This window comes from Stegodyphus dumicola, chromosome 12 (genome assembly GCF_044657685.1).
Source record: "Stegodyphus dumicola isolate Sdum_Otavi_A_Nest chromosome 12, ASM4465768v1".
NCBI classification, from domain to species: domain Eukaryota; kingdom Metazoa; phylum Arthropoda; class Arachnida; order Araneae; family Eresidae; genus Stegodyphus; species Stegodyphus dumicola.
This window is the reverse complement of record NC_140779.1, coordinates 39,294,186-39,315,399: the sequence shown is the minus strand read 5'-3', so window position 1 is coordinate 39,315,399 and position 21,214 is coordinate 39,294,186. Positions and strand designations below refer to the sequence as shown.

General features: G+C 35.0%; 1 protein-coding gene across 1 annotated transcript; it reads left to right on the top strand.

The window, feature by feature from the left end:
• The first annotated feature begins 1,706 nt into the window (after nucleotides 1-1,706).
• On the top strand, nucleotides 1,707-20,818 carry LOC118182772 (uncharacterized). Its single transcript, XM_035352157.2, has 3 exons — nucleotides 1,707-4,155; nucleotides 13,261-13,390; nucleotides 20,660-20,818. Exons 1-3 carry the CDS (start codon nucleotides 1,820-1,822, stop codon nucleotides 20,786-20,788), a joined length of 2,595 nt encoding a protein of 864 aa, XP_035208048.2. The 5' UTR covers nucleotides 1,707-1,819; the 3' UTR covers nucleotides 20,789-20,818.
• The last annotated feature ends 396 nt before the right edge of the window (nucleotides 20,819-21,214 follow it).

Sequence of the window (21,214 nt, the reverse complement as noted above, 5' to 3'; positions counted from 1 at the left end):
CGGTTAGTTTCAGAATCTGGCATGTTGTAGCCGCTTTAGCAAGGAAGTATCTTCGTTTCTTTAGCTTTACGGTAGTGTTCTAATTATTTTATTAAACAAATGTATGGTTAAATTATTATAATTTTAATTATTTCAAAACTTTTTAAGATTAAGAACGTATAGGGTGATCATAAAAAACTTAAGTCATAAAAAAGTAAAAAATTATAAAAATGCTTTCCCGATGTATAAATTCCCAGTGGCCTCTCCGCTCAACTTATCGAAATGAAATTTCAGATATTGTTATTTGGGAGCATGGGCTTCAGAGTGCGGTGATTTAAAACAATACAGCTCTCACAGTTACAGTTACAGTGAAAAATTTTCGAAATTTGCCTGTGTAATTAGCTTCTAAAGAAGAAATATATTTGGATAAAACAACTGTCTTTCTATCTCCTTTTCCAAAAAAACATTAGGTAACTGTCTGGAGAATCTTTTACATTTTATTTTTCTCTTAACACACTCCACTCTGCTTGAAATTTACCTGGACCCCGTTTCACTCAAAATTTTCCAATATTATTTGTTGCTAAGTTTTAAAACGTTTTAAAACTTAGCATGATAAACGTGCTATGATAAAAAATTTTTATGCTGTAGATTGCTACTACTTTAATAGTGTGATATCATTACATGATACTTTGCACTTTACTCCATTTTGCACAAATTTCGTGTGTTGTTTCGGTTACCTCAAAAATGAATTGTTTTTATCTTTTCTTATTCCTTCTTCTGAAATAACTTCCACAATCATCTTATCTTGCTATTTCTTGAAGTATTTCTATTTCTTTTTCTGTTTAGCTCATTTTTGTGGTTTTCTAGTGCTTCTGCCTGTTTCCATTGTTAAATTTCAGATATTGCCCATAGGTTTGCTTAAAGACACATAGGTAACAAAAGACATAAAGATAACAAAAGTTCTTAAAAGCCGTTTAGAGTCTGCCTGCAATAAATCCATCTTCAATGATCTCGAACCAAATTCACGTTCCTATTAATCACTTGCTGTCAAATTTTGCTGATAAAAGCTAAGCAACAGGAAATATTAGGTTGTCTAAAACGTTCTGAGCATTTGAAGGCCAAACTTGACAATACATTTATTTTTATCGAAAGTTAACATTATGAAACCACTTATGTACCATCTTGTTCAATGGTCTTATGCCATTTTTCCATCAGTATCTTAATCTTATCGCTATAAAACTTCTGTGGTTTCTTGAATAAAAAAAACTTACACATGGTTTTTACAGGCCTCTTTTGAAGCTAGCATAACACCCTTCAGGGAATTCTGTAGAGACCGAAACAGATGATAGTTGGACAGTGCTAGACTGAATCATAAGGTGGTGGCATTGAAACCACTCCAAGGAAATCCGATTTCCTAAATTGAAATTTTTATTGCCTAACAGTTTAAATTAAATCTCTATTGTCTAAATTAACTTACTTTTATCCTAAGTACTATTAAGTGGTCTAATAAGTACACTAAATGGACTATACAATCTAGATCAGCTGAGTGAAATTAATTACAAGTTTCCTCATTGAATTACAGATCATTTAAAACCCAATGCTCCAAATCATATAAATTAATGTTTTTAAGTATTAAAATTAAAAACAGTAGTAGAATACGCCTTGATTAGTTTTTATACTGAATGATTTTTGTTACATTTTTGCGTTTGGTTTCATTTCAGGTTTAGTATATATCACGAATCGAGTGTAAGAACACACTCTTTTTCATCTTTGCGAGAGGTACAAGACCTACCTTCGCTACTACCTAAAATAACAGCATCGGATCGTCGAAGACAACGATATGGCCGAATTCGAATGCGATAGTTCCCACCTGGTGACAAAGAAAAAGAAAAAGCTTGGTATGAAATTCTTTTATTCTGTAAAATCTCCTAAAAGAAAGAAAAGAATGCAGAAACCTCGACTTTCGCCATGTAAAGCTTCAAAACATTTTAATGTGAAAAACAATAAACGATATGCAATTGAAGAATCATGTGTATCAAAATGCTGTGAACCGCCATTGACTGGAACCCCAAAAAATGCCAAAATAATAGACTTACGCAAGAATATTTATGATCTTTTCGATCCTACAGCTCAAAACCACCCTCATACAGAGGATATTTTGCCTCCTGATTATCTCGAACGAAATCAGGAAGACATTTCATTACCCTTCCTTAAGGAAAATGGACACTTTTCTCCCGTATCTTATGGTTTAAATTACGTACTTAAAATTAATTCAGTAGAAAATTTACAAGATTCTAAATTACGTAGGTCAACGAAGGCTTGCGTGTCAGCTCCAGTGTCACCTACTCAAGAACCAAAAATGAAAGCAGCTTCTAGTCTCTGCTGTAGCAGTTTTACATCTCAGAATACTACAGGAAAAGCTGTCTCCTTACCTAAGACTAAAAACTCAAGGCGCAGTAAAGAAGATCTCACTTTATTATCCTCATCCATTATGTCCAGGCTGATTCAAAATTGTGCAGACGTAAAGCCTGAAATTCTAGAGTTAAAGAACATAAAGAACAAGAAATTTCCGTATAAACCTGATTTGTTAAAGCTTAATTTACCTGATTTGCAGGAAAAGAGCCGAGAATTATCATGTAATGATGTATTATTTCGAGAAACATTCTCTCCCCATCGAAGAAATTCCCTGGGAGATGAGATTTTAAGCCCAAGTAGTGGCTATAGCTCTCTCAGTGACCTTGCTACACATTCAAGAACCCAGTCTTCGCAATTAATTGGTATTTCTAGTAAAAACATTGCAGAGAATTCTTCAACAAACCCTATAAAGATGTCTAGCTCTATAAAATCATTTTGGAAATCAGATGTTCTAAGAGACTTCGGAAAACTTAAAGTTGATTGTAATATATCAGTTGTAGGTAATAAACACTCAGATTTTAGAATGTTTCAGACTTTAGACCAAAAAACTCAATTCAGAAATACCACTAAAATTAAAACCAATGATTTTTGCAGACTTGCAAATAGCCCTTCTCACAGAATAGCAACAACACAAACAAGTGAAGAAAGAAGTGACTCTTTATTTCATACAAAAGAGGAAAGTAGAAATATCTCTGAAGATTCGTCAAAAGGAATTAGTACAGATAAATCAGAAGAGTATCCGGCAAATAAAGAGTTAGATATAGAGTTTGAAACGGAGGATTTTCTTTTCGAATTAGAAAATACAGATTTAATTAACGTAAGTGACAATGATTCAGCATCAGACTGCAGTGAATGCTTTTGCCAATGTGACTGTTGTCAGGAGTCTAATATTTCAGAAAATAACTGCAATGACGTCAGTACAAAATCTTTACATGCATCAGATGACAAACAGGAAACAAAATCGTTTACTTTCCTTGTACATGAACCAATAATTATAAAATACGTGGACGAAGAAGAGAAAGCCGTGAAGGAGTTGTTAATGTATTCCAGCGAGTGCTTGGAAGATATTTCGAAGTTATATAACAAGGCGATGTCTCAAAAGGAAGTACTGGAATGTTTGCGTAGAAGAAGCAAGATCTATGAAGGAAAACCGTTGCGAATCGTCTTGAACCTTAAAGAAACTCTTAAAACACTGAAAGATGAAACACCATATCCACCCAAATCCGTTTCTCGTATTTCTTCATACAAAACCAAAAGCAATAATCAATCTAAATTTTCCGTATGCAAAGTCAATACATTACCACAGAGTCATTCTGCTATTTTAGATCATCGTGATGATGTGCAACGTTCTAAAACCAGGGAACTTAAAAAGTTCAAGGTTTTCACTAAGCTGCAAAGTTGTATTTCAAACATTAATAAAAGTCAAAAGATAACAAACGAAAAAAAAGCTCACTCATATTTTGTACGAAATGAAACTAGTTTGCTGATTGCTCAGAAAACCATATCCCAAGAAAATAGCCTCGAAACCAAGACACACAGGGCTGATAGAAGATGGTCGACTGTGACAAGAAAAAATATAGACGAGATAATCTCACATGGTTTCAAGGATCGTTTCCACTTCTATGCAAAACTGGGTGGTCGTTTGAAATCGGGAGTTGTGATATCGAAAAGTAATAGTAATTATTGGTTGAGGAAATGTGGAATCATTTATGATCAGGAAAGTCTGAAAGCAGCAGACGAATGCTTTGCAGAATTTGCCAGGTAAGTCAATGCATTTCATCAGGCGATGATATTTAAATGTCTATAATTTATACGTTTGCAATGAAAAACAAAATCTTCTAATTGACATGCTGTAGCTTATTCTGTCATTTATGGTACACATGTTATTTACTAAATATGGTATTTGAAATAGTTACCGGGTTTTATACTTAACTATAATGCATGTACTATTCTTTCTAGTTGTCCCAAGCAGCAGAAATAAACAATAATAGCTCGTAGCTCCCTCTCGTGAGATTATATATATTTTAAAACCTACGAGGGCATTCCGTTTGCCGCTGTTACCTGTTACTCAAAAACCTGTTTCTAGCAATTTCAACAAAGACCAGATTCACATTTTCAGAATACAATACGAAATAGTTAAATTTGACTAGACAAATTACATTCTAATTTATTTGTTTAATATGTGACTGCCAATTTTTTAGAATTTTTAGAGCTCAATCGTCTATGGTATGCCTTCGTGGTGTAACGGTAAGCACACTCGGCGCGTATTCGAGAGGTCCAGGTTCGAGTCCAGGCGACGGCCTTGCTCCTTTTTCATGTCTCCTGCTCTCAAATATCCTAATGTCTCTACAGTGTGGCACCCGAACTAAAAGACGGTGATGATGATTCTTCACCACCAAGATTTGGCGACTAGGGTACCCTAATTCCAAGTCGCCCTTCAGAAGGGGGAGTATATAAGGTATTTTCCCCTCCTTTCAACATGCCTTCGTATCACCTCGGCACGTATTCGAGAGGTCCAGGTTGGAGTCTCGGTAAGGGAATTGCTCATATTTCACATCTTCTGCTTCAAAAATAACCTAATGACTGTAGAGTGTATAAACGCTCGAGTAACAACCATAGTAAAATACTTCTGACATAGTAATGTTTGCATATTCATACTCTCTGGTTGTTAATGAATCTAAGTTATTTTAATAAATAGATAGGAATTTGCAACGGAATTTATTTTTTGAAAACATTTAGTTTCAGCCTTAGTAACTAGTAACCTTAACTAGTAACTTCCAATTTTCTAACGAAGGGTATACGCGAACGCATGAAACTTGTTACCTTATGAATAGCATGAGAATAAGAATGGGAGGATTCAAAAGTAGAGAATAATCCAAGTTTGAAGTTGTATATATATTTTGAGATTTATATAGTATTTTGCCTCAAAACAGTTTACCGACTCTAGTTACTAACCTTTGAGATAAGTAAAATCAAGAAATGTAAGCTTTTTGTCTCAATTTAAATCCCATACCCTAGAACTATATCTTTGAGATGTGTGAAAGCAGAGTGCGGCCTAAGCTTATTTATATATGAATTAAATTAAAATGACCAACCAACGTAACTGTGTGCCGTCCAACTTTCAGCCTTTGTTACCATTATCTAGTGGGCTGTCTCGAACAATTTTTTGATTGCTCAATGTCGATGCTAACTTGTCGAGCGCACAGAGAGAACTAAAAGTTTTTAGCTGCTCAATGATCCCACCCAGACTGTTTTTGATTATTCTAATTTTCGAAAACATTATTTGTAAACGTAAACATTGATCAGCTGAATGCGTCCACATCACAATCATTTTCGCTCTTCACCCTTCTTTTTAATTCGACAGTTTTTCTCTTCGCCTTTCTGAATCATATTAACCAAGATGCTGATGTCACTGCTAAATGTGGAAATCTTAACTAAAATAACAAAAAATGGTAAGTTTCATTTTTCCGCCATCGGCAGAATAGCTGGAACACTGTGTTAGGCGCTCATCAGCCTTTTAGATCCCGTCAATGGAGTAAGAAGGAGAGAAACTTCCGGAGCTTAGTGCAGTGTCCTCTAAGAATTGACTATACAAAGTGAGGAATATTAGAAGACAGGAGAAAGGAGGGAAAGCACATAATAGGGATACTTCTATAACTAAAGCAAATAATAACTTATCAAGGTCCAAGTTCGAATCCCGATAAGGGCATTGATCATTTTCTCGTTTCATGCTTCAAAATTCCTAATAACTTTACAATGGCGCTCAAACTAAAAAACGGTGGTGGATGATGATTCTTCATCACCAGGATTTGGCGACTGGGTCCCCTAATACCCAGTTGCCCTTTAAAATGGGGTATATTAAGATATTTGCGTGGGCGTTTGGCTTACTGTGGCAGCAGATATGAGTAATTGACTTAACGTGTATGCAATAGGTATGAGCACTTGGCTTCCTGATTGTTCCTGATTGACGAAATCTGACTGGATCTCTGCATTTAACAACTCTGTAATTTAATCATGATTAGCAGATTTCATTTTAGTTAGAACATGAGTGCGAATGGGGTTGTATTGATACTCCGTTGGTATGTTGAATTGATCACTTGTTGAACTTCACCGACGTGTGTATACCATTTTGACGGATTTTGAATCGATAATTTGAAAAGATCAGAAATTATGACAGAATTCAATCTTTCAATTTGTCCATTGGCACGAGGAAGTCCTGTAGTAATTAGAATGTGCTGTATATTGTTGGTTGAACAATAATCTTGAAACTCTTTTGAAGTAAATGCTGATCCTTTATCTGAAATTATACGCGAAGGATTTCCAAAGACAAATTTTTGATTTTCCAATTTAGATATTACTTCGGCGGTATCAGTAGATTTTGTCGGGTAAAGCCATACAAACTTTTTGAAAGAGTCAATAACAGCAAATACATACTTGTAATTTTTATGGGTACTCTGGAGTGGTCCTAAATGATCGATGTGTGAAGTGGTACATCTTGTTTGGGTATAGAATGCAACATATCTTCTTGTTTACCACATTTATGATTAATTAGTATGCAAGGAACACAATTAGCAATATAGTTGTCAATTTTATCTTTAAGTTTAGGAATATAAAATTCTTGTTTGATGAGTTCTTCTGTTCGTTTAGAAGCGAAATGTCCACGAAGATGTGCGTTCTTAATTATGTCCCTCTGCATTGATTCTGGAATAACAAGTAATTCCGTACCGTCTACAAATTTATAAAGTATATCAGCTTTAACACAATAGTCATCATAAGGTTTAACTTTTAAGACTTCTTTGATAGCTCGGATGTGATCATCTTGCTCTTGAGCGTTTCGTATTTTCAAAATGAGGCTATCCTGAGTGATGACCATAACAGAGGATCTGCTTAATGCATCAACATGTGTCATTCGTGTTCCAGTTCTGTGTTCTATTTCGTAGTCGAAATCTTCTAACATCAATGCCCAACTCTTTCTTGTTCATCGTCATTTTGAAAGCATTACAGTCAGAAATAATTTTGAAGTGTTTTCCTAAAAGATAAACTCTAAATTTTTTCAAAGCTTGAATTACAGCTAATACTTCAAGTTCGTAACTGGTGAATTTCTTTTCTGCGTCAGATGTCTTTTTACTCATGTAATAAACGGGATGTAGGCAATTATCAATCACACACCTTTGCATGAGTATACAACCATAACCATGGATACTGACATCAGTGTGTATTTCGGTATCGCTGTGCTGATTATAGATGTTGAGTACGGGTTTTTCACATAAACGTTGTTTCAAAAGATTGAAAGCTTTTCTTTCGTTGTCACCAAAGTGGAAGTCGTTACCTTTTTTAAGGAGATCAGTTAATGGTTGAGCAATTATGGAAAAATTGAGAATAAATTTACGAAAATAAATATCCGGCAAGACCAAGGAAACTTTGCAAGTCTTTGTGACTTTTAGGTTCAGGATAATTAATAACAGCGGCTGTTTTAAGAGGAGATGGGAACAGTTGACCATTTTCGATGACATGACCAAGGAATTCAATTCTACGACTTAAAAATTTAGATTTGTTAAAATTAATTTCGAGTCCATAAGCAGATGCAACCGAGAAAACGGATTTCAAACGCTGAATCCCTTCATCTTTAGCAGGAATGATATCATCAAGATACAGTAAAACATGACCTTGCAAGATTAGATCCTTGAAAACAGAATTTACAAATCTTTGAAATACAGAAGGAGAAGTACAGAGACCGAAAGGTACACGTAGAAACTGATATTGTCCATTATGTGTGACAAATGAAGTGTAATGTCGGCTGCTTTTGGAAATGGAATAAATCATTTTTTAAATCGATTGTAGTGAATGTACGAGCATCTTGTAGTTTATCCAATAAGTCTTCTATTAAGGGTAAGGGTTACCGATCTTTAACTATTTTCTTGTTTAATTTTCGATAGTCAATACAAATTATAGGGTTGCCGTTTTTTTTTTTTTTTTTTTTTTTTTTTGCGTACTACTACAACTTGACTAGAATATTCGGAAGAACAAGGCTCAATTATGCCGTCGGCTAACCAAGTTTGAATTTGCTTGTCTACAATGTCTCTTTCGACAAAAGGTAATCGTTGAGGTCTGTGAAAAATAGGTGTTTTATCTTTTACTTGGATAATCATCTCAATGTTCGTAGTTTTGGTTTTAAGAGGTCTGTAATCGGAAAAAAGATTTTCAACAACTTTAACTTGTTCTTTTGTAGCAGTAGGACCTATTTCTAGTTCAAATGTTTGATTAAGGGAAATATTATTGATGTACACATCTTCCGGGTCATTTTCTTTAATAACATGTTTAGAAATATGAACACCATCTTTGTTTATGTTAACTTCCCCCTGTTTAAGAATGTCCATGCCAATTATAGCGTCAAATGGCATTACATTACTGTCTACAACAAAACATTAGTCGTAAATAATTCCGTATCTATTAAAATGTCAGCTGTAAAATAACCCATTGGTTTAATTTTGGCATTACCAAAGCCAGTGAGCATATTATGAAACACACTTAAAGCGGAATTCCCGATTTGTTTATAAATGTCGTTAGACAGAACGTTGCTTCGCTGCCGGTATCAATGATAGCGGTGAGTGATATATCATTAATTTTGATTACTTTATGGAGTAGGTTCGGCGCATGAAAGTTCATTGATGTGACAGAATTCGTTTTTTCAGATGTAGGACTGTTGTTTTTGTCAATTTGCTTCGGAGTTTTCTTAATACAGGTAAAGGATTTATGACCGAAATTTTTACAAGATAGACATTTGGGTCTGCGATGTTTGTCGGGACAAAACTTAGATAAATGAACAAATCCATTACAATTATAACATTTAGATGACTGGTAATTACTGGAATTTGCTGAGAAACCTTTTCTATCACGTAAAGCTAAAAATGTAGATTCACGAGATTGAATTTTCACTTTAAAAAAGAAAGAAGGTCAGAAATTGTTACATCGTATTTTGAATATGTGTTTCGCTTAAAATCTAAAACAAGATTTTCTGCCAATAAATTTAGAACAATTGAAATCAAAAGTGGACCATAGGATTTTGAATCCTCTTGCAGTGACTCTAAATTTCGTATAGCTATATCGAGCTCATCATATAACTTTCTCAAAGCTGGAACATTTGAAGAACATTTTAACACTCTGCAAATTTAAAAGTTTACTCATAAAAGAATCAATGATGATATCTTTTCGACCAAAACGATCTTTAAGTAACTTTACACAGTTGTCGTAATTTTTATCAGTTAATTGAAAACCAGATACTACACTTAAAGCTCCTCCAGTCAAATATGTTTTTAAATAGGCAAACTTTTCAATTTTCGAAAGTGAATCATTTCGATCGATACTGGTTTCGAACGAATTTCAGAATTCATTCCACAATTTCGGATCTCCTGAATACGGTTTGATTTTTAACTTAGGAAGTTTAACTGAAGAGGGTAAATTTAAACTATGATTCGGAGTACTTAACAGTTTTTCAGATGTCGATGAGTTAGTAAAACTCTCTTTCTGCATCAATAAAAGTTTAAGTTTGTTAGTATACTTAAGACATTTTTCTTGGTAATCAGTACTAGTGTTTACTTCTTCCTCAGTTACGTTTACATCAATGAAATGTTCAATTTGACTATCTAAGCACTTTAGTTTATTCATTTTCTCTATTAAAACTTCTAGATGTTCGTCTAAGATATCACATGTAACATTTTCATCTGCTAAGGCAACATCGATTCTTGAAATTAGTTTCGTAGTACTGCTTCTTTCAATACTACGCTTTCGTTTTAATTTTTCAAAATTTTCTTCTGAAGACATTTTTATTACTTGGAAACAATTATACAGTTAAAATGAAATTGATAAATGTTAATTGCTCACCTGTAATCCGTTTGGGTGAACGAATCCAAATGGCACAATCCAACTATGAGCACGGAATCGAAACTTCTGACACCAATATATGGGGAAGGATTAATGATAAGCATAACTACAACTCATGATGTTAAACTAGGATTTATTTATTTACATTAGAATGAAAAGAAAAGTAAAAAGAATAATCGTCAAAACATTTTGGACACGTCTGTCCTCACTATCGTTCACGTCTCATCTGACCACACCCTAATCTAGATGGCGCTCTTACATAATCTTAGTTACAGTTACAGTTCCCACATTTTTTATGTGCGAGAATAAAAAAAAAGTCATTGGGTGCCAAATCAGACTATACTGCGGATGACCTATCAATTCAATGTTTTGGCTCTTCAAATATTCCTTTGTTTGAGCCGATATGTGAGATCTCGCATTACCATGGTGAAGAATGATTCACCTCTTCTGCTTTTTTCGAATTTCTCCGATGACCTCTGGCAAACAAATGGTTTTGTACCATTCGGAATTGACCATCCTGCGTTGCTCTGACGCTACTGTTCCCACGTTACAGGTACTTCCGAAGAAACAGGCAACCATTTGCTTTGATGTGCTTCTTCCGAACAGCTTTTGTTGGATTTGGCTTGTTTCGGAAGACCCATACAGTCGACTGCTGTTTTGTTTCGGGCTCATATGAATGGGTCCATGATTCGTCAACTGTGTAGACGTTATACACATCCTTTGAGGCATCTTGAACGTATTTTTCCAACATTGCACCAGCCGACACGAGCCTTCTTTTGAGTGTTTGTCAGATTATGCGGGATCCAACGCGAACAAATCTTTTTTGTGTAATACCTTATTGATGCTTGTCATACTAATGTCCAAAAATGCCTCTATATCACGATATGTCATGTGACGATCTTGCTTTATCAGTTCACGCACAGCATCCATATTTTCTGGACGATCTTCACGAAATTCGTACAGGAGCGAACGTCGACCACGACCGAAATTCGTCGTACCAGTTTTTTACAGTGCTGTAGGATGGTGTTTTATCGCTGTATAAAAAATTAAATTCATCGAAGCACTTTCTTGTTTTGATAATATACGTCGAATGCTATGAAAAGTAATCGCACGAAAATGTTCACGAGTCAATTCCATTTTTTGTCCGAGATGATTTTTTTATTTATTATAAACAATACAAATCACGCTAAAATGGCAAAACGTTCTGAAGAAGAACGTTCTTATTTTCTGAACGTTCTTATGGTTAAAAATATCACTTTCGACTGGAATCGTCTGCGCCTAGCAATACTTGATCTTGCCAAAGCCAGAAATATAAATAGCAACATTTTTCATTCACAAAGCCATCTTTGGTCCTGTTCTCCTGGACTTATTATGGTGCACTCATTCTACGAAGCGACCTTCTAAGACATACGAAGTTCTGACAGCCGGAACACAGCATGAACGTTTCATGCTAATCCGGCATACAGCGGAAGTTGGAATTGGTTTCATAGAAGCACTGTTGCTTCTACCTTGTTGCCATTTTTTAGCTCCGTTTCGTGTTGAGAACTTAAACGAGATCAGTTTGACTTAAAATATGTTTTCATAAGCTATGTGTCTGAGTGACAATATTTGAAGAAAACTGTCATTTAAATTGCTCATTGAGAACTGTAAAGTTCTAATTGTTTAATTGTAATGTTCTGACATTTTCAAGAAGCAAAATTATCATTATTAAAATACAGTATGTAGTATTACTTAGCTCGCAAGTCACTTGCAAAACATATGGTTTTTTCCCAGCATAACGGAAATTATAATTACAATTAATAACAGTTAAGTACAGTAAGACCCCGGTTAACGCTGTTTCGTTTAGCGCTGTTTCGGTTTAGCGCTCTTTTATTTCAACCCGGGGATTCCACGAAATCGCTCGCAGCATACGGGGATTCCCCGAAATATTATGCAGCGATAGGTTTCAAATACATATCCGAAAGAGTGTACTTGTATTTCTTGTTTGGTGCGGTATTGTACAGACATATTTTGAAGGGGTAAATGTGGAAGATGTCGAAGAAATAATTCAAGAAGCAGCGGCTAGTCTTTCTAATGATGAGCTCAAGGAATTAACTGAACAAGAAGAAAACAAAAATGTTGACAGCAGTGATTCAGAAGAAGAGCAAAAAGAACTTTCGATGGCGTTTGTAAAAAGAAGTTTGTCTACCATAACTGAAATAATGGATCAATTCATTGAAAATGATCCGAATTTTGACAGGAGCTCAAAAGTAAGGCGTGGTGTTAGAGATGCTCTATCCGTTTATGAAGAATTTATAAGAGAACAACGCAAAAGAAAAAGGTAAACAAAATTAGATGCTTTTGTCACAAAAAGGCAGAACACTGAAAACGCGGAAGGCTAACTAAATATGACTGACTGAGAATTTTTTTTTTTTTTTTTTTAAGAATATTCATTTTGTTATTTATATTTTGTTTTTATTTTTGCAAGAAATAATAATGTGGTATTAATTTGGGCTTTAAGAAATAAATGTTTGGTTTTATTTTTATTAAAAAAACATACTTTTTAAATTCAATACCTAACCAATTTCCTAGCCATCTTCCCCTAACCCCAATATTTACATGTAAAGATAGCCTCGTTTAGCGCTGTTTCGCATTACGCTCTACATTGATGGAACGTATCCCCCGCGTTAAGCGGGGTCTTACTGTATGTGGTTACCCACTAGGTAGAAACATAAACTATTACCCATCAGCTACTCTTCTCGGTTTCCGAAGCAAATTGTTTAGGTAATCGCTTTACATTGAAGGGTCATGTGGAACTTCTGATATTGACTGCAGAAATAAACTGACTGTAGAAACTGTCCTTGCTACTCTGTTAAAGATTCCTAAAAATTAGCCTATCAAAACCTAAGCAGTGTTTCTTGGATATAATGTTATTTTACAGCTTCACAAAGAAAAGAACTCAGAACCAAATATTAATAATTAATTCTTTCTTCATTTTCTACGAAGGAAGAAGATAGTATTGAATATATGTGACTACATGGACTACTTGAAAGCATTATCACGTCGTTATCGAATATCTTTAGAGGATCTTGTAGAACTCATGGTTGGGGAGCCCTACGCTGTATTGTCCAGAAAGGTAAGAAGCGTGTTAATGAAACTACTAACTATATTCTGTGCAGTCTAGTTTCGAAATTATCGATTTAATGATAAATCCAAAAGAATTTCTTTTCATTTCCTTTTCTGTGTACTGATTTTTATTTAGTTTTGGTGAATAATGCACTCAGTTCTGCTTTTCATAATCTGCCAGCTGGATATTGAAACTTATGGCGTTAAAAGTCAGTTTTGAGATGATTTTCAAATAATTTCGTTAAAAATCCAAAATATATATGATTTTACGTTTTCCTTTTTATTTTAAGAAATTTCTTAAGAAATTTCTTAAAATAAGAATCTTCTATTCTTCATTTAACTGCGTATTTTAAGATTTAAATTAAATCTATCAGTTATGCAATTTTTAAATTTACCTTCAATTTCTTTATTCTCTTTTTTAATTTAATACTATCTTAAAAAAAAAAACCACCTTCAATAAAAGATATTCATATGAAATGAAAAATTAGCAATTTTTGAATTTAGCTTGAAATTTTAAAATTAATATCTTTAATGTAAAAGGCCCCTATTTAATTTAAAATTTTAATTAATATTAATAGAAATTCTTAAATTTATCACTGCTCCGGAATAATCAGACAAGTGATGTAGTATAATTTTGTTTGCTATAGAAATATCAATCAGTCAATCCATACATATTGCAATCAATCAATCAAAATCCATACATATTGTTCTCTGATTTATTTGTCTAAAAATAATTTGCTGATGCACAAATAATAAGAAAAACACGCCGGTGTAAAATTTGAATTAGGCAAAGAACGAGTGTTATACGTGCATAGATTATGCATTACCTAAAATCCTACCGATTTCGAGCGCAATCTGACAAAGGTCCTTCTCATTCAGGAGCACCACATTCTGGTGAAGATGGGAGAAGCAAACAAACAAATTTGCAGGAAAATCAACGGATACGACAAAAAGAAAATAAACGCAGCACCGTTTGTTAAAGAAACGAAGAATGAACGTAAACACCAGGTGAAAAAGTTTGGCGCATTATTTTTGCAAAGTTCAAAATTATGATTAGGTTATAAGGTATTTTCTCCCTTCTTCCGGCATGCCTTCGTGGTGTAACAGTTAGCACACTCGGCACGTATTCTAGAGGTCCAGGTTCGAGTCCCGGTTAGGGCATTGCTCATTTTTCATGTCTCCTACTCAAAATAATCTAATGATTCTACAAAGTGACCAATTACACTGGTGTGCAAAAGTTAAGGACGAAGATTAGCATATCAGCTGAACGAAGAGGCAGAGCGGACAGAAAGAACAATCAGGATATTAAGTAAGGTGATGTACGGTAGCACATGCGCAGATATGCAGGTAGACGTAATGGGGGAGTGTCTGAGTAGTATAAAGCATGTTGTCGGTGTAAGATCAGTATTTCTGGCAAAGAGACTGCACGCCGTATAGCAGTTAAAATGACACCGAGTTGCTGCCTCAGCGAGAAATGGCGAATAATCAATCTGTTAGACGACATCTGGATGCTTTTACCCGAGGTCGAATCATTGGGAAGTTGGAGGAAGGCCGCAGTGTGACAAGTGTGGCTGCAGAGTTTGGAATTGCTCACAGCATCGTTTCACGACTTTGGAGACAATTTCAAACTACAGGAACAGCTATCCGGGGGTTTAACAGTGGTCGTCCACGAGGAACCACACCCGCAGATGACCGGTATATTGCCTTACAGGCCAGAAGAAACAGGCGGCAGACAGCGGGAGAAATCGCTAGACACACGACACAGGCGACTGGACGACCGATATCGCGTTTTACCGTGGCCAGAAGACTGCACGGTGGTGGTCTGTTTGCACGACGCCCTGTACGGTGTGTACCTCTAACGCCTGCCCATCGGAGAAGGCATTCTCTGTGGTGCCGGGAACACCGGAATTGGAGAGACAATGAATGGGGACGAGTACTCTTTACAGATGAGAGCAGATTCAGTTTGAGTAGCGATTCTCATCGCATACTCATCTGGAGAGAGCGGGAAAGCCGCAATCATCCCTCGAACATCATTGAAAGGGACAGGTATGGAGGTGGCGGTGTTCTCGTTTAGGGAGGCATCATGCTTGGTAGTCGTACAGACCTTCACATCTTCGACGCAGGTTCAGTCAACGGGACCCGTTATTGTAACGAGATTCTTCTTCAATATGTGCGTCTTTTTAGAGGCGCTATGGGTCCGCAGTTCCTTTTCATGGACGACAATGCACCATGTCATCGTACAGTAGCTGCCGAACAGCTCTCAGAGAGTGAGGATATTGAACGTATGGATTGGCCGGCACGATCTCCGGATCTCAATCCCATCGAGCATGTATGGGATTTTCTAAGCAGACGCTTGGCAGCTCTTACCTTACCACCAGTAACGATTCCGGAGCTTCGATTAGCGCTGCAAGACGAATGGGCAGCAATGCCTCAACAACTCATTGACACCCTCATTCTCAGCATGGGCAGACGCTGTGAAACCTGCCTAGCAGTCAGGGGAGATCATATCCCCTATTAAAGACCGGATGTTTCTTGCTGGACACCCACCACAGGGATGTTTCAGCCTTCAGTCGCATTGCGCTCCATGCTACTTTTTCAATAAAGCTTCTTTTTATCCCTCTGATTTTTCTTTTAGTAAGTGTTGCTTACATTACTCATGTCCTTACGTATTGGGGATCTTACGGTATTAAATGTGTTGATTTGGAAAGCTTTTGTACAAAGTTATATTAAAAAAACCGTCTCGTCCTTAATTTTTGCACACCAGTGTATGGTTAGATATTGAAGATTTATCTATTTTTAATTTTCGAGCACAGAATTCCTGTTCTTTGACGACATATTTTACGCTCTTTTAGTTTGGATCATATATTTCAAATCATAGTGACAAAAAATGCGATAAATATTACCTGAATTAAACTCAAACAGGGACTCGATCAAATAATGGATTTTATTGATATGTCAGAAAACGAACTAAAAAATGGAACTGTAAGTAATGCAAGAATCCTGTAACTGATAAAATGATAAAATATGATGACAACAAGGTTATTGTAATTACACCCCCCCCCCTTAGTAGCAAAAGGTCTTTCATAATGGCAAGAGGAAAATATTTGAAAGACATTATCAGTGACTAGAGCAGAAAATCCTTTGTCAATGATAACTGGTGTAAAATAAGTCAATTCTTGAGAAATAAAAGATTCGGAAGAATAAATTTTGAGAGCATGATATATATAAAAAAGGAAAAAAAAATCTTTTTTTTGGTTTAATAATTTGACATGACTTGACATAGAAAAGGAAACAAACAAAAGACGATTTACGGGATAAACAGTATTGTTGAACTTAGGAAAGGGAGAATCCTAATTCAGTTTCAAAAGTGTGGGGGCTGGATCAGCTGAGTTCACTGCAATTTAAAAATTCTTTATTATCATCAGAAACGCGTGACTGTGTCATCAGCATAGCCAATACAGACCAGAAAAGAGAGTGTTTACAATAATTTGATATAAAAACAGTAATGATGTAAATGTCAACAATTATTCACTGATAGGGTTATTTTTAGGTAATTTTAGCGACAGCTTTTTTTTTTTTTTTTTTTTTTTTTTTTTTTTTTTTTTTTTTTTTTTTTCCGTTTCTTAGGCAATTTACTAGCTTAACAGTTTCCTAGGTATTTCAGAGGCACAGGTTTCTTTTCACAAATTCTTTTAATAAAGACTGTTTTGCAGAATTTTCTGTTCTGTGACCTGAAAAAATGACTTTCTTTGTCTCCAGTTTCAGTAGGCACACTTCCATTTTCACACAAAAGGCATCCATAGGTTGCATTTCATCGTAAAGCAGTGTACCTCTATTTATATATTTGGGCCCACGAGCGGCCGAGCGGTAACGTCGCTGAACACTGGTAGTTCGGTCCGAGGTTCGAATCCCGCGAACGGGCTGGCTGCATGTGGGTTTTCGTGGTTTTCCCCATGTGCAACGTGTATACGAGCCAGTTTCTCTTAAAAATTCCTCCACGAAAGCATCCCTTCCTCAAGGCAGATAGCCCTCGAGTGCTTTGCCGTAATCTAATAAACCAAATCAAACCTCTATTTATATCAATAGATACAGATGAAGGAGAGGAGTTTCCAAAACATTTATATTATTTTCAGTTGCAAATTTCTTTGTAAAAGGGATAACTTGAAGTCAGTTTCATATATTCAAGAACCAAAATTGTAATATTTAAAACATGGTTGACATGTTTTTATACGAAAAAAGATTAGATTCTATTGGTTTATCAACAGCCTTGGTAATCTGCTTTATCAAATGTAGTCAAAATGCGAGTATCACTTCTGTCAACGGTGTCCGCTGAAAACATCATGGCAGATATATCGCGGTCAAAAATGTCGTAGAGAAAACAACGCAAGGCAAGAATGTTGTCGTAAAAATATCATGTGAGAAAAGAAAGCAAGGAGAAAAAGGTCGCAGTTCTAAAACATCTTTGTATAAAATATCGTCATCGAAAATAACGTGTTTCAAAAATTTCGCGGTTTAAAAACATCGTCATCGAAAGTATCGGGTAAAAAATAACGCATCTAAAAGTCATCGCAGGACGATAACATCTCAGATATGCGTTGCCAGGCTTTAAAATTTCGCATATTCGCATAATGACCTGACCACTAGAACGAATGAGGAATATTTTTACTTTAATATCTCATATTTTTAAATTAACTAATAGAACTTTGCTGAAATTTTAAACTTATATAGTAACTAGTAAAAATCATTAACTGATTAGCTTCTTTTATAAAGTTTTATTAGTAATTTTTCATAAAAAATTATAGTCTAAAGAAAGATTAGGAAACTAAAGATGAGTTACTGCATGTGTTTACACCTATTAAAACTATTTAATTAATTCTCAAATTACAAAATTATGTTATCTGCTATAAGTAGTATTAATTTTCCATCTCGATTTTTCAGCAAAAATTTACTAATTAATTCAAAGATACAAAAGTAAAAACATTCTTATTCCTTCTTGTCCTCACAAATCATTATGCGAATATAAATTTAAGATTCTGAATCGCTTTGTTTTCAAGGACGATGTTTTGTACTACGATGCTTTAGAACTGCGATGTTTTCTCTTTGCTTTCTTTTCTTCCAAGACATTTTGTACAACGACAATTTTGTCTTGCGTTGTTTTCTCCGCGACGTTTTCGCCTGTAACCCTATCTACTATATTGGGCTATAGTGGTTTTAGATGAGGTATTACGCAAGTACTTTTACAAGATTTTCTTTTATTTTCTTCCTATAGTGGCTTCAGTTCAACGCTTTCGTTCTTTTCTTGTATAAATATTTCTAGAGAGGCACTTATCACATCAAATTCATAACGTTCATAATCCAAAGAAGGCTAAATTTCAATTTGAGTCAATGTGTCTTTGTCTCTAAGTTCAGTTTCAGAATTTAACTCATCTTTCTAGCCTAGATTTTAAATATTTCCTAGAAGTTGTTGTTGAGCACGGGTTTGGACGAAGTTTATCATATGAATTTGAACTTTTTCATCTCGTTTTGCTTCTTTAAATAATGCAGCTGTTTTATTACCTAAGGTACCTTTCTTGACGTAATGAATCTCTTAAGATTGCGGTCTTTGGTATTATATGACCAAATTCCCATTCAAGCTCTACTCAGCCGATGGTAAGCACACTGGATATTCTTCCAGAAGTGTTCGTATCACCGCAGTTCCACTCGTGTACATAGAAGGCTTTACATACTTTTTAGCAAATTAAGTCCAAGGTTGCATCGGTATCTCTAAGTATGGGCATTTTGTAGCCATTTTGTGTTATCTAGGCTAGTGTACAGAGTCATAATATCCTTGAAACTATTTCCAGAAATTCCATTTAAAGCCATCGTTTCATTTGAGGCTACGGTTTGCACATTCCTCGTGAGTTTATCACATTGAGGAAGGAGCTGAGAATGGGACCCGCATTCATAACAAGAAAGTTGTCTTTCGTTTTCAAATTCTTCTCATGAATTTCATTGGTAGATTCTCTCTTAGTATTAAAATATTTCGATATTTCATTAGGACTGCAGTTACTGTGATAACTACCTTGCATTCTGTTCTAGTTTTGATGACTCTTTTGAAATTTTACACTCTATTTTCTAGGATTTTCCTCTAGCTTTGTTTTGAGGCTCTCATACTCGTCTGGTTTTTCTGCTAGGTCATACAGAGTTTTTAAATCTATCCATCTGTCGAGAAAATGTTTCTTGATTTCCACTGGAACCTGATATTTAATTTGTTGGATAATGACTGAGATTCTAGGTTCTCAAATGTTTTAATTTCTAAATACTCAATAAACTCCAAAAAATAGGTGTCAATTTCCTGACCATAATTTCTCCAAGATTTTTCAGGAGTCTTTTGATCTCGATAAAAGCGCTCTTTCAAAGTTATTTATAAAGTTTCGTTATTAAGTTTGTATATTTTTAAATTAGATTTTTCACATAATTGTAGTTAGTTCCATCTTCAAACGGTTCTCTGGCTAACATACTGGACATTTCGACAAGTAAAACACCAAAAAGATAAGACACCTAATCTTTCTTACACGGTCATAAGCTATTTCAGCTCTTCCCTCAAAATTTATCAAATATAGTCCCACTTAATCCTTTCTTTCATCAAACTTTGGAGTAATTTGTGGCAGTTGAATTAGATTCTATTGTATTTGCTGGCGGTTCTTTAGCTCACATTTCTGATTTTTCAATTCAAACCGCTTTATCTCTAATTCATGTGCTCTTGCTTTCAGAAACAGTCCAGAGCCATGCTTTCTTTAGCTTCCTGAGAAATCTTTCGCTCGAGAATCTTTCAAGAGCGCGAGGACATTTATAGCGTAACAAAGCAAGACTTTAAAAAAGGAATAACAGAATATATTTAGAGAATAAAGAAATTTTAAATCATCCGCTACAATTAAGATCCCTTATGAACGAAGCTCTGTCACTCAGCAGTCGTGTTTGTCCTCTGCTGTTTCAACAATTTCTAAATTATTTATATGTATGTCATAATTTTAATGCGTAGGAGTAGTCGGATACTAGTCGTTTTTTCCTTGCGTATTGCAAAATATGAAAGAGATTTTTTCTTTTAATCTCTTACCAATCTCCGAACAGTATATTGATGACTAACGTCCATCTGTCATGCCACGTTAGTAATTAAGATAGGTAAGAGATAGCCATTTTACAAATTGTAAATGCGCAAAATTTTGGTTAAAGAAAGTGATATCGTTGAAATAGTTTTTAAGTCATGATCTGAATGTACATTCTAATCTCTTTTTGATAGAAAAGTGACTTTGGATCTACTCATTTGGCTTGTGGTGACGAATCATCCATACTTTACTCTGTAAAAAACAAGAAAGAAAATAAAGGAAGTAAATGTCTCCAACCTGTGCAAAGCACTCCCAAGCCATAATTTACAGAATAGCTACCAAAGTATTGATTTCGACCACAAAATTAAACTAGAACTAAGAGTATCTTGTATTTGTAATAAATATCTATTTTATGCATAGCAGTATTCTTTCATGGAGTGAACGTTGTTCTTCATTTTTAAAAATTTTTATGTTATGGAGGCTACAGTAGCTTGACTTCGAGCTTGCTGAACAGTTTTCAACTAAATGAGATGATTCATATTTGTAGGCATCAAGGCTTGTATGTAAAATACATGCCTTAGACTCACTAATAGGGAACTGAATTAAGTTATCGAAGTAAAAATTACAATGTCAGTAATATTATACAATCATAAAATTTAATGAGCTTCTACTGAAGTGAAATCAGAAATGTGAAATGTTCTATTGAAAGTAAAATCCAAAACAGGAACGTGCTCTTTCATTTGTATATA